The sequence below is a fragment of the Myotis davidii genome, unplaced genomic scaffold (genome assembly GCF_000327345.1).
Source record: "Myotis davidii unplaced genomic scaffold, ASM32734v1 scaffold330, whole genome shotgun sequence".
NCBI lineage: Eukaryota > Metazoa > Chordata > Mammalia > Chiroptera > Vespertilionidae > Myotis > Myotis davidii.
The window spans coordinates 7,490,971-7,504,084 of record NW_006283770.1 but is presented as its reverse complement, the minus strand read 5'-3'; the positions used below and the strand labels follow the sequence as shown (position 1 = coordinate 7,504,084).

General features: G+C 37.1%; 1 protein-coding gene across 1 annotated transcript in view; it reads left to right on the top strand.

Moving 5' to 3' along the window:
* Window positions 1–13,114, top strand: part of PRMT3 (protein arginine methyltransferase 3) — a 95,710-nt gene that overhangs the window by 39,682 nt on the left and 42,914 nt on the right. Inside the window, exon 10 of the mRNA XM_006753970.2 lies at window positions 3,635–3,713. Coding sequence (XP_006754033.1) covers window positions 3,635–3,713 — 79 coding nt within the window. The remainder of the gene's footprint in view (window positions 1–3,634; window positions 3,714–13,114) is intronic.

Here is a 13,114-nt window from a genome sequence, read left to right as displayed (position 1 = left end):
ATTGTGTTGGCTGATTCTAAAAAATGAGAAGCAAAGACATGGCATTTATGAGAAGATATTTTTAGTGCCAGGGATGATGATTCCTTTCTTTTGTTTGTTTGCAGTCTATCTCACTATTGAGTTTAGCAGCATTGGGTATTGAATCTTAAGGCCATGTTTTGTAAGAGATGCTAAAAATTGTCCAGTGTTATTTTTCCATCAACATGACTTAAAATAAGTTACTTAACCTCTCTAGTACTGATTTCTCTCATCTGAAAATTAGGTTGTTTTAAGTAGTTAGAACTTTAGAAACTATCTAATATTATCTTATCAGGATGCTAATCTTAGCTAAGGTAATCATGAAGGGGTAAGTAGGAAAATTCCCATTGGTTTTTATTTTATTAAATGAAAGCAGATGGATGGGAAAGTCTTAAGCTATAAATACCAGTTCAGAATATTAAGTAAAATTGATTTTTTGGCCCCAGGGAGGGGAAAAATCCCTGTGATTATCTTTTTAAGAAGAATCTTAGAATTGTCTCTGATGTGTCCAATTTGATCAAGTTGTTTTGATAGGGTTTTTAAATTTTTATTAATTTTAAATAATTTTTTTAGCAGATATATCTATCTATCTATCTATCTATCTATCTCTCTATATATATATATTACTACATATTTTGGTGTGTATATACATACACATCGTCTTGGCTGATGTGAAAAAAGAAGTGACACAAGAAAATGTGTTCTGATTAACTCCTGGGGAAAAAGGAATTTTACTTCTTACTCTGGATTGTAATATAAGACTCTTCACTAAATAAATGTTATTACATCAATCTGGACAGTCTGGTAAACCTTTATTCTCTAATATTAAACATAATTTCAGAATTCTGATTAGCCTTTACAAATATGTTTTTTACATAGCTCTTAATATTTTTCATCTGGGCTAGTAAAATTTATTGTTCTAAACCTTTTACATGTATGAACATTTTAATCTTCACAACAACTATATGAAATACAATGTCATTGTCACTGTCAATTTACAGATGAAGAAACCGAGACATAATGATGTTAACTTAGCCAATAGAAAAGGGAGCTCATCTGGGATTAAATCCAGGAATCCATTCTCTCAACCATTATACCATTGATACTGACCATAATATCAATTTAAAATACAGTGTAATTTAATCTCTGTTGAATGGCTAATAATATCTTTATCTTAAATGCGATAAAGGAACGTGTTGCTAGAAGGAGGTACGTTCACCTGTTGATTAAAGACTTTTTTTTCGTTTGTAGTACATGAAAGTAAGATGGTATTTGAGCATATGGAAGCAAAATACTTAGATTTCGCTAACTGCTTTGAAAGAGTAATACTAGAAACAGTTTTGACACAGTGCCAAATCAGTAACAGTTTTTAATACCCCCTTCCAAAAATGATTGGAATATAATGAGTATTTAATTTGTACCAAAATGTGAATTTATTTTATTTTTTCTTTAAACCTTCAGCACTTTTACAAATAGGAACCATTTTTTTTCAGCCTATTAACATGTTTTATCAGCTGATCTTTTCCTCATAAGGCAAATGGATGCCTCTTCTTTTGTTGTTGTTGTTATAAACCCTTACCTCAGGATGTGTTTTTTTTTTCCCATTGATTTCTAGAAAGAGTGGAAGGGAGGGAGGATGTTAGAGAGAGAGAGAAAGGAGAGAGAGAGAGAGAGAGAGAGAGAGAGAGAGAGAGAGAGAGAGAGAGAGACACATTGATAGGAGAGAGATATATGGATTGGTTGCCTCCCCAGGTACCCCAGTAGGGGAACCTGCAACTAAGGTAATATGGTCTGGACTGGAATCGAACCCACAACCCTTTGATCTGAAGGCTGACTAACCACTGAGCAAAAATCGCCAGGGTGATGCCTCCTCTTAATAATTTCTTAGTATAAATTATTATTCACCTTAGTCAGTTGATGAATGCTTATTTATTAGCATTTGTGTGCATAGATCTGCATGTCATGTCAGATTGATAAAGATTTATTTGAATTCCAAAAATCTCTTATGCTTTGAATACACAAATGATGTTAAAGGGGAACTAACTTGTAAGAGTTAGACATATTACTGAAGAAATCTATCTAGAGAAAGACTTTCCACCAAATCCTTAATTTTCCTAATGTAAATAGATTGATAAAAGCTTTGTTGCAAAATCTTTCTTTTGTAGGCAATTATTTTCTTATCAATGAATTAGTGTGTTGGGGGTAAATGCCAAAGTAGAGTTGCTAGCGGCAATTTAATTAGCTTTCTTCATAAGTGATTCAAGCATGAGAGCTGTTTTCTGTAATTTAAATGTGCTGTTAATCTCTTGGGAAGATTATCCATTCGGATTTGCATTTTCTTGTTCTAGAGAAACCATTAAAAAAACTTTACTGTTGTTAAAGGCAGTTGTATTTATCCTGTCAAATGGTTATTTGTACACAAAGCAAATGAGTGAGAACAGTTTTGATTTAGAATGCTAACATCAGGGTAAAATTCATATTGGTTCACCCTAACCAATAGATATAGTATGTGCTAAGCTCTGCACCGAGCACTTAATTTTCCTTGCTTATCAGGGCTGTTGGCGGATGGGCCCCTAGAAGGAGAAAGACTAACTGAAACTGGCATTAACCTCTCACTTATGATTACTTTGCCATTTATTTAATAAACCGTAGCATACTGTTAGAATGCACTGTGCTTATGATACCAGTAGGGACAAGTTATCTTTTCTTTTGACCTATGATTTTCCTTTCTTGGCAGAGGATTCATTACTGTTCCCTAAAATCTGGAGTGTATTGGAGCTGTGTTTCAAACAACACTAGCTGCGCAAGGTGTTGATAGTTGTTAAATAGAAAAAAAAGAGGTGTCTAGTCAAAGAGTGGTTAAAATATGTTCCTCAGTGCTCTTTACCTTAACACTTCTTAGAACTCTTATTGTGCCAATGTGCACTATGAATCTCTAGCATCTGGTCTTTCTCAAATCTCTTGTATCAAAGCCAACTCTCCTCCCCCCGCCCCCTCCTTTTTTTAACCAAAGAGAAAGTCACTGGGGCAGGAAACTGTTTGGAAAATGATGTTCTAGACCAGGATAGATCAACCAGGATATATCATCTGGGGCCAAATAGTTCTTTGTTATGGGGGCTTTTCTGTGCATTATAGGATGCTCATCAGCGTCCTTGGCTCTCTCTACCAGATGCCAGTAGCATCCCTCCACCCCATCCCCATTTGTGACAATCAAAATGTGTCCAGACGTCCCCTGAGAGCAAAATCTTAAGAACCACTCTAGATTAATTTTGCAATATTCTGGAGAGTTAAAGGTTTTGTCAACAATTTCCATCTGAAATATTTCTTTGAATGAGAAAGAAACAATAGTCTAGAAAGTAGAAGCTCAGATAAAAAAAGGTTCAGTAGATTCTACCGTAATAAATTTTCTGGATTCACTTTATACCCTGGCCTGGTTTTCTAACAATTATTATGTAGAGAACTTACTACAAAAAATAATTTCAAACTTTGCAGAATATTTTGTGGCATAGACAAAGTATATATATTTTTATTAAAAGAGTAGGCAGATATTTAAACTGATCTTTCTGTAAGGATATTACACATTTCCAAACTCATTTTTTTTTCCTGTTTTCTGCAGGGTTATTTTCTTCTTTTCGAATCTATGTTAGATTCTGTTCTTTATGCAAAGAACAAATACTTGACAAAAGGAGGATCGGGTAAGTATAAAATTTTAGTTTTAATAACCTATTTTAGTCTGACAGAACCAAATGAACCTTTAGATTTCAAATAAACTATGCGTGACTGAGAAAGTTCCCAATAGAGATGAAAGATGTTTCCATTAGATGAAGCTATAAGACATTTGTTCAGTATACTGTTGATTGTAGAATATTATAGAAGACTAGAGGCCCGGTGCATGAAATTCGTGCACAGGTGGGGCGTCCTCAGCCTGTCCTGCACCCTCTCCAATCTGGGACCCTTCGGAGGATGTCCGACTGCCAGTTTAGGCCCGATCCGCAGTCAGATATCCCTCTTGCAGTCCGGAACCTCTGGCTCCTAACTGCTCACCTGCCTGCCAGCCTGATCACCCCTACCTTGCCCACCTGCTGGCCTGATCGCCCCTAACTTGCTCCTCCACCAGCTAATTGCCCCTAACCGCCTCTGCCTCAGCCCCCAGCCTAAGCCATAGTCTGGCCTCCCTCTGCGGGAGGCGACCTGGTGGATCAGGGGAAGGCGCTGCCCCCATGACCCCACTGCTGCTGCCACTGCCTGCCTGAGCCTGGGCCCTTCGCAGCCACGACTCGGCCCTTCGCAGCCTCCCGTGGCTGCCTGAGCTTTGGCCCTTGCAGCTGCTGCGGCTTTGTCCGGAAGGATGTCCAGAAGGTCGTCTGGAAGATGTCCGCCTAATTAGCATATTACCCTTTTATTAGTATAGATATGCAGGACTCAAAGTTAATGATATTCTCAAGAGTATCTTTTTTGTAAAAACATTAAGGACTAGATTTTGAAGTTCTTTGATTTTCAAGTCAAAATGTCACAACGTTTTTTATGTTTAATCTTTATGACATTTAGTTTTCTTTTTTCCAAAAGAGTATTGCATGCTAGTTTGGAGATTGTTTACTTTAATGGCAAATTTTCCATGACTTCACTAAATATATAAACCTGGTTTCTGTGTGATTTAATGAGAAGATTTAAATAGTGACTAGTTTCTATTAACCCCTTCCCCGGCAGAAACGTGTATACACGTTTTCACAAAATGTTCTTTTTCAGTCGTTGACGAGTATACTAAGAAAATATGGTAAAAAAATATGGTTTATAGGAAGACGAGTTACAAACTGTTTTCATAACCAGCATCAAAAATACTATATAGAACCAAAATGAAAAAATTAGTCTGAAAAAGAAACGTTTTTAACAAAAAAATTGTTGGGGAAGGGGTTAAGTTGTTAAAACATAACATACCCAATCAGTATTTTTTAAATGGACCCCAATAAATTTGGAAGGCTTTCTCTTTATTAACTTTTAATCATGTAACTCTGCTTACTCAGAGTGAGATTAGGTTTTTATAGGCCTTCTGCTGGGTAGAGTTGTATACAAACAAAATGTTCTCTTTCAGGGCAGAGACTATGTTTTGCTCATATTTGACTCTTCAGTGAGCTCCATAGCTCCTGCAGCATATGTAGAACATCATACATGTTTACTGAATTGAATCATTAAAACTGAATTGAATAGCATCGGTCTCCCTACATTCACCTCTCCCTGCACCTTCCCTTCCTCAAAGGTTCAGGATCAACAAATGGTATCCATGATCAGAATACAAGTGCTAAAAGTATATATACAGATAGATGAAAAGGAGATATTTGAAAGTAGTGACATAAAGCACTGGACCATATTATGCCTCTTGCTGATCTGTGGTCTATGAAATTACTTTGGTAGTAATGGTATAATAGAAATCAATAAGGCCAAAACATAAAACACAGAAAATTCTCCAGTATAGTAGAGTCCTTTTTTTTTAATAGCATTTAAATGGATTCCCTTTCTTTTTTCAAAATGCTCTCATCACTATATTTTCTGCAACCATTTTAAGATATGTCCCTGGTCTCTGACATGAACCTGGATAGAATTTTTAGATATATTTTACTCTGCAACTTACTAGCTATATCATTCTATAAATGCAGTGGCTTTTTAAAAAAATGAGAACCACACTTAATGACTAAAAATTAATATTATCTATTTGTTGATTGTCTATACAAGCTACCAAATAATATACTCTACCTTTACTTATGTTATTACATGTAAACCTCACAATAGCTCTTTGAGGTTTTAGAAACAAATGTGACCTGGATGACACATATTAAGTGGTCAGGCCTTGATTTTTTTTTTTAATCTCAGATTTGCTGGATCTTTCTTTTCACTATTCATTATTTCCCTACTAAAAGTGTATTTTATTGAATCTGATTTTTGCCTTGAGTTGTTCTAGGGAAGATTCAGAAAACTGTTTCCATACCTCCCTCGGTGATACTCATTGATCTTACTGAAGGAGTGACAGCAACTTAATGCACTTAAATTGAATTGTTGATGAAATTCATTAAGAACTTAGAGCATGTGAATAATGAGGTTGTAGTTGAAGTAGTGGCAGAGCTTTTGCCCAGCATCAGAGGGTTACAGTAAAATGGAGGCTCATAAGTCTAGCTCTTTCTATATTTTTTATGACTAATATTAGCACTAAGATAATCTGGAGGTATACTGAAAAGAGGTCAGCATTACCTGCCTAAGCAGTGCTGTTGAATGTTATTTGTTACTATAATCAAGAGAAAAGAAGAAGTCAGAAGTGAGTAACATGAAGTGGTTTTGCCTATTTTGTGCATTTGAATATGCCTTGATGAATATCACCAAATCAACTAGACGCACATTCTGCTATTGCAAAATAGAGTTTTCTGTTACGTTTTCCTAACAGAAAGATTTACTAAGCAATTAGCAGTGCAAAGAATTTAGAAAGATGATTGAATTATGAGAGAGGGAGAATATTGAAGACCCATGTATGCATGAAGGGACCACGGCTTACTTTTATATTAGGGTTCACTTTATTCTCATATACATAATGTCATAGAGTAAATAAAACCTTTATAAAAACATAGTCAGCCAATAACTTGAGTATTCATTCTCTTTGTTATCACCAAGAAATTTCACAGTACTTTAGAGGTACTCATTTATTACTATTGCTACTAATAGAAATAATTGTGTATAGTTGATGAAATTGGGCTTACTAAAGACTGGTTATACTAATTTTAGCTAAGATTTAGTAATGCTAATTATGTGTTAGGAATTGTACTGTTTTACATTCAAACAACAAAGTGATGAGGAAGAAAACTATGAAAATGTTTGATTGTAATCAGTGCATAGTTTTATAGGTAGAATTAAGACAAAAGCATAGGAGGACAAAATAGAACTCAAATGTTTTATATTCTAACAATGTCACATACTACATCTCAGAAAAATTGGAAAGGGAATGCTGAGGGCAAGTGGAAGGAAGTGCATATACTTCAGTAGCTTTATCTTTAGCAGCAAGAATTTATGGAGTATCACTTAAAGCTGAAAAATAGTAATTCTGTTGAGAAATAAATAAATGAATAATCTGAAAGTTAGATTAGAAATGGGACATTTACCTAGTTTCAAAAAACTTCCCCACAAGCTATCTTAATTACAAAAGGGAAAAGAGTAATCAGTGTAGAAGCCTAGCAGACTCCACTTTGATCATATAGTCAGGGTTGACATCCTCAGGAATGGGACACATTGAAATTGTGAGCAGATAGGAGCACATAGAAATAATTCTTTTTTTTTTTTTAATTCATAAAGCTGGTAGTAGTTTTTTGAGATCACAATTACTTCATAGAAAATTTAGGGGCCCATTAAAGGAGACATCTTCCACATTACTAGGAAAGAAAGTCATTTTCACTGCCTTTCATTACAAGCAAAATGAAAGGTTCCTCCACACACACACACATAGTCAGAACTAAGTTCAAAGTTTTAATGGAGCCCTTCAGAATATATACCTTCTTTGAGTTATAACCATTGAGATTATAAAGTTGAGGACAAGGTCCAATACAACATAAAATACTAAAATAGCCATTTCCTAACTCACTGTTTTCTAATCTTCACAGACCAACACAATCTCTATGGACCTTTTGTTAAAAATGTATGTTCAAGCCCCACATCAGAGCCTTTTGAACCCAAAACTAGTGGAACAGCCCTGTTTGAGGAATTTATTTACAGTGTATGTTTCCCTCTGCATTAATAGGGTTCTTGTTGGAAGAAATAGAACTCTACCCTGGCTATTCAACAGAAAAGGAATTTATTAAGACAATAGGGTAGATTAAAAGTTTGCGTGAGAACGAGAAAACCAGGCTGTAAATTTGTACAGTTAGAAACGATGGTTAAAATTATCTCATACGACTGATTTAGAAGTGATACCACTTCTAATGCTGAGGACTAGCTGACACATTGCAATGCTGATCTCTCTAACAGTTGGCCTTACGGCCTCTGAAAGGTAGACAGAGCTTTAGGTGCATGTCATTAGTGGGGCCTAGCTTCTGTGTACATGCAAGTTTCTGTCACTTCAGCTTCTGTAGAGAGAAGCAGGGCGTCTCCTAACAGAATTTCACAAGTAATTCAGAAGGGGGCAGCAAAATAGAGTGAAGATATATACCATTCTCTGATAGATCTGTGCCTCTCAAAGGTTTTACATTATACTAGTAATTTGATTGGAAGCCTGATCTACACTAATAAAAAATGGCCTCTTATAAATTCCAGATTTGCAAATATGCTGTCCTTGCTGCTGGAAAATTGAGCAGTACAATTTATGTACTCCTCTCTAATTTCTGCTTTTAGTATTTCTTTTTGTCCATCTCATTTTTTTTAACTCAGACCAAGTAAAGCTGAACATTTCCATTTTCTTCATTTTGCCCTGAAATTTTATTAATCTCCAATTCTTCTAAACCATTTTCTCCTCTTCCTCTTCCAATAAGTGTCCTTAGGAAAATGGGGTTCCTCTTTCTCTGTTTTCCTTTTGAAAAACATAAATGTGGCATAATGGAAAGCACATAGATTTTGCAGATAGATCGTAAATTGAATCCCTGTTTTGTCGATTAACTAGTTATCTAGTTAGCTGATTAACACCAGTAGTTTGAACAGGTTAGTTTATTTTTGTGAACTTCAGTTTCCTTATCTGTAAAAAAATCTGTAATCCACCTTTATAGAATCAGTCAAAAGTCTAAATGGCTTGATATAACATAGTTACTCAATAAATGTTAATTTCCCTCCTGAGTTACAGCTGGTAAACAAGAGATTAGTGTTAGGTTTTTACCTTATAAGAGTGGGAAATGAATTTAAGCAATCATGGTATTAACACCTGCCTTTTACATAGCACTTGACTTTTGCATAACTTATGGCAGTGTGCCATCAGCTAGTGGCAGTGGTTCATAGTGCTTTGAGGTTTCCTTTAGTGTTTCCAGAACTTGCTGTCTGCTTCCTCATCATCAGATCTGCTTTGCTCACATTTATTATTTTGTTTTCTTCCAGTGATATTGCAGTAATATTAACTTCTACGTTTTTTTAGTACATAATTTTTCAGTACATATTACAACTCTACATTTTAGCCTAGCTAAGTTTTAGTGGCTTAGCCACTATTATAAATTAATGATGGGAAAATGTTTCCAATTTCCAAATAAGTCTTAAGTTTTTTAAGATACCCTTATTATATAAATTGGAAATCAATTTTTAGGCTTGTTCAACTCCCAAAATATTTACTGATATAGTGACTTAGAACTACATTTTTTCTTCTGCCTATCAATAATTTTATAATTGACTATTATTTCAATCAAATATTTCTCTACTAGAGGCCCGGTGCATGGATTCATGTACTGGTGGGGTCCCTCAACCTGGCCTGTGTCCTCTCACAATCTGGGACCCCTCGGGGGATGTTGGAGAGCCGGTTTTGGCCCAATCCCCACAGGCTAGGCTGAGGAACCCCCACTGGTGCACAAATTCATACACTGGGCCGGTTTCAGGCCGATCTTTGCAGACCAGGCCGAGGGACCCCACCCCAGTGCACAAATCCATGCACCGGGCCTCTAGTATGCATATAAGATCCTTGGTTAATCTCTTCCCACCATCTCCCCTCCCCCTTTCCCTTTGAGATTCATCAGTCTGTTTCATGTTTTCATGTCTGTGCATTAGCGTCTGCCCCTTCGTGGTCAGTGCACATCAGAGCTACCAGATGTTCGGCTGGTCAGACGGTTGGCTGGTCGGATGATCACTTAGGCTTTTATATATAGGTATTGTAAAAAGGACTGTTTATTTTTATTTTTATCTCCTTTAGTTCTAAACTTTTTTGCTCTCTTGTTCTAAACAAGTAATGATGCTAGTTTTTACTGGAATTGTTTCTTTATGCAGCTCAGTCTTATCCTTTAGTGTCCAAAATTTTGTGAGGCATTTCTAAGGGATAAAGGCTTTCCCACCTTTGTCTGTTCACAATGTGAGCTGTTCTAGTGACAAATGAATTCTGGGCAATGAATCGAGAAGGACACAGATGTCAAAGCTGTGAATTTATAAATTGTCTGTTAAGAGGGTGCTTTTGTCCAATCAGCGCTTTGTTAATTTCACCTGCAAGGAGGAATAATTATTCAATTATGCTTCTATCTGACAAAAATCAAATGACAGATGTGTCAGAATGTGAAGGTAAAGAGTTAGTCAGGATTCGGGCAGGTGGCCCAACATTTTAGCCAGCTGTGAGGAGGTGGATATAGAACCAAACACACCTATACCAGTGATTACAAGTCCTTTATGAACACTCATAGAACTTAATAACTGAAAGATAATTTCATTTCTAAATTCTAACAGATATAAAAACTATATTTCTGTACTTTTGTGAAATATGATTAGCTTGAAATATGATTAGTTCAACACTAGAAAAAGTAAAATCATATTCCTCTTTAGTTTATTTCTTTATTATCAACATATTTTCAAAACTTTTAAAATTACTTTTAGTGAGATACCATTTTTTCCTTATGAAAAACTTATCCTTAATTCTTAGTAGAATTAATTATTAGTAAACTAGAGACCTGGTGCACAAAATTTGTGCACAGGCAGGGTCCCTAGGCCTGGCTGGCGATTGGGACTGATCTGTGGGGCAACTGGCAGGATGATTGGGGGGCCCCCGCTGGCACCCACTTTGGCCGGCCTGGCACCACCCACTTGCTGGCCCTGCCCGCCACCGCCGCTGCCAGTCACCTCCCTCTGCGGGGTGACAGGCAGGGCGATCGGGGGTCCCCCGCTGGCACCCGTCTTGGCTGGCCTGGGGCCTGCAGGCTGAGGGCATCTCCTGTATTGAGTGTCTGCCCCCTGGTGGTCAGTGTGCATCATAGCAACCAATCATTCCACCTGTCGTTACACCATTCGGTCAATTTGCATGTAAGGCTTTTATTATATTAGTATAGGATCATACTGCTTAATAGATACAAAGCCAGAAGTTAGCATACTTTTTCTACCAAAGGGCAGATAGTAAATATTTTCAGCTTTATAGGCCACACAGTTTCTGTCCCAACTACTCCGCTTTACCACAGTAACAGCCATAGACCATGGCAGTGTTTCAATTAAACTTATTTATAAAAACGGGCAGTGAGCTGAATTGACCCATGGCCTGTCATTTGCCAACTCCTGATAAAGAGATGATATTTTTTAAATTTCACTAAGATTTAAAATAATATTCTAAAATAGAAGGACTCTATGAACCATGTTAAGTAAATTGAATATTTGTGCACTCCAGAGGATATTCAATTCCCATAGACTGCAGTGTGAGTGGCACTCTGCAGTAGTACAATGTGGTGGCCCTGATACCTCCCTCATCCATTTCTCTATATCAGAGGTATCTATACCTGGACTGCTGCCTGGTTTTGTAGATAATGTTTTATTGGAACATTAGCTATGCTCATTTATTTACGTACTAGAGGCCCGATGCACAAAAATTCATGCACTGGGGGGTAGGTGTCCCTCAGCCCCGCCTGTACCCTCTCACAGTCCAGGAATCCTCAGGGGATGTCTCCCTCTGCAGGAGGCCGCTGGGTGGGCTCCCGATCGCCTCTCTGCCATCACTGGTCACTGCGCCCCCCACACACACATTGCCATTCCCTACCTCTGCCTGCTGGCATGTGCCTTGGCTGGCCTAGCACTGCCTGCTTGCCGGCCCCACCTCCCACCAACTGGTCGTTCTGCTGTTCAGTCGATTTGCATATTACACTTTCATTATATAGGATTGCCTGTGGCAGCATAATGTGGGAAAGCTTCTACTATTGTCATACTGAGTCCCAGAAAGAATGCATAAAGAAGTTTCCAAATATCTAAAGTTGCTTCAGAATTCTGTTTCTTCGTTGTTTCTTATCTTAAAGATCTGGTGTAAGAAACTAAACATACTTTCATGTAGCTGATATTCTTGCTCGGTTAGCATTTTCAATAACAAATCAGTTACTTGGAAGAATTTGTATCAATCCACAATTTAAGCACAGGCAAGAGGCTTACCAAGTCTGTGGAGGAGAGTAGAAGTATCTGAATTTACATGAAAGTAAACTAGCCCAGCTCTCATATCTGCCTGACAGGCCTCTGTAAGGAGGACTAGAGAAACTTCTTATCAGTGGCATAGCACCAAGTATTTATTCTTGGAGTCTCACATGTCAGGTGTGGAAGAAGCAATTGCTTTAATGCCAGCAGATCTTATCATGGGCTTTATTTGGAAGATAATTTAGTGCTGTTGTCATTGAATAATAAAATTCCTAAGGCTGTGGATAGAAACAAAGTTTGGGGGAAAGAAAAAGTTATTTCTGTATTGCTTAAGTCTGAAGGCTAAGTGATAGTCATAAAATTACTTCTTTTGTGCATTTCTTTGGTACATATGTACTTGCTTTCAATTTGTTGTTATAGGAAAATATGATTTATATTTTAATTTATGATAATGTGATAATTCATGTTGATAGATTTGAAGGACAAAGTTCATTATTTATTAATAAAAAGAAATCACTGTTTTTTAAAAATTTTTGTTATAAAGATTTATGCTTGTTATCAGAGGAGAGTTTCTTCCTGAATCATTCTCTTCCCTTAATGCTCTTAACACTTGGTTTTCCTCTTACTCCTGTGACCCCAGGTTCTCAGCCATTTTTTTTCAATATCCCTTTCTTCTACACATCTCTTAAATTGTTACTCATCATGTATTCTCCTTAGGAACCTCATGAACTCCCATAACTTAAATCATTTATATGCTCATGGTCCCAAATTTATATCTTGAGCCCAGATTCTCTTTTGAATTTCAGACCTATATTCAGCTGCTTAGTGGATATTTTTACCCGTTTGTCTCATAAGCGTTAAACTCTCATATTTCTCTTGAATCTGCCCTTATTTATTCCACTAGGGGCCCGGTGCACGAAATTCGTGCACTGTGTGGGGGTGAGGGGGAGTGTCCCTCAGCCCAGCCTGCCCCCTCTCACATACTGGGAGCCCTCAGGCATTGACCCCCATCAATCTCCAATCGCAGGATCGAGATTGGGCAGGGGACCCTCATTTCCCCCCATCACTGGTT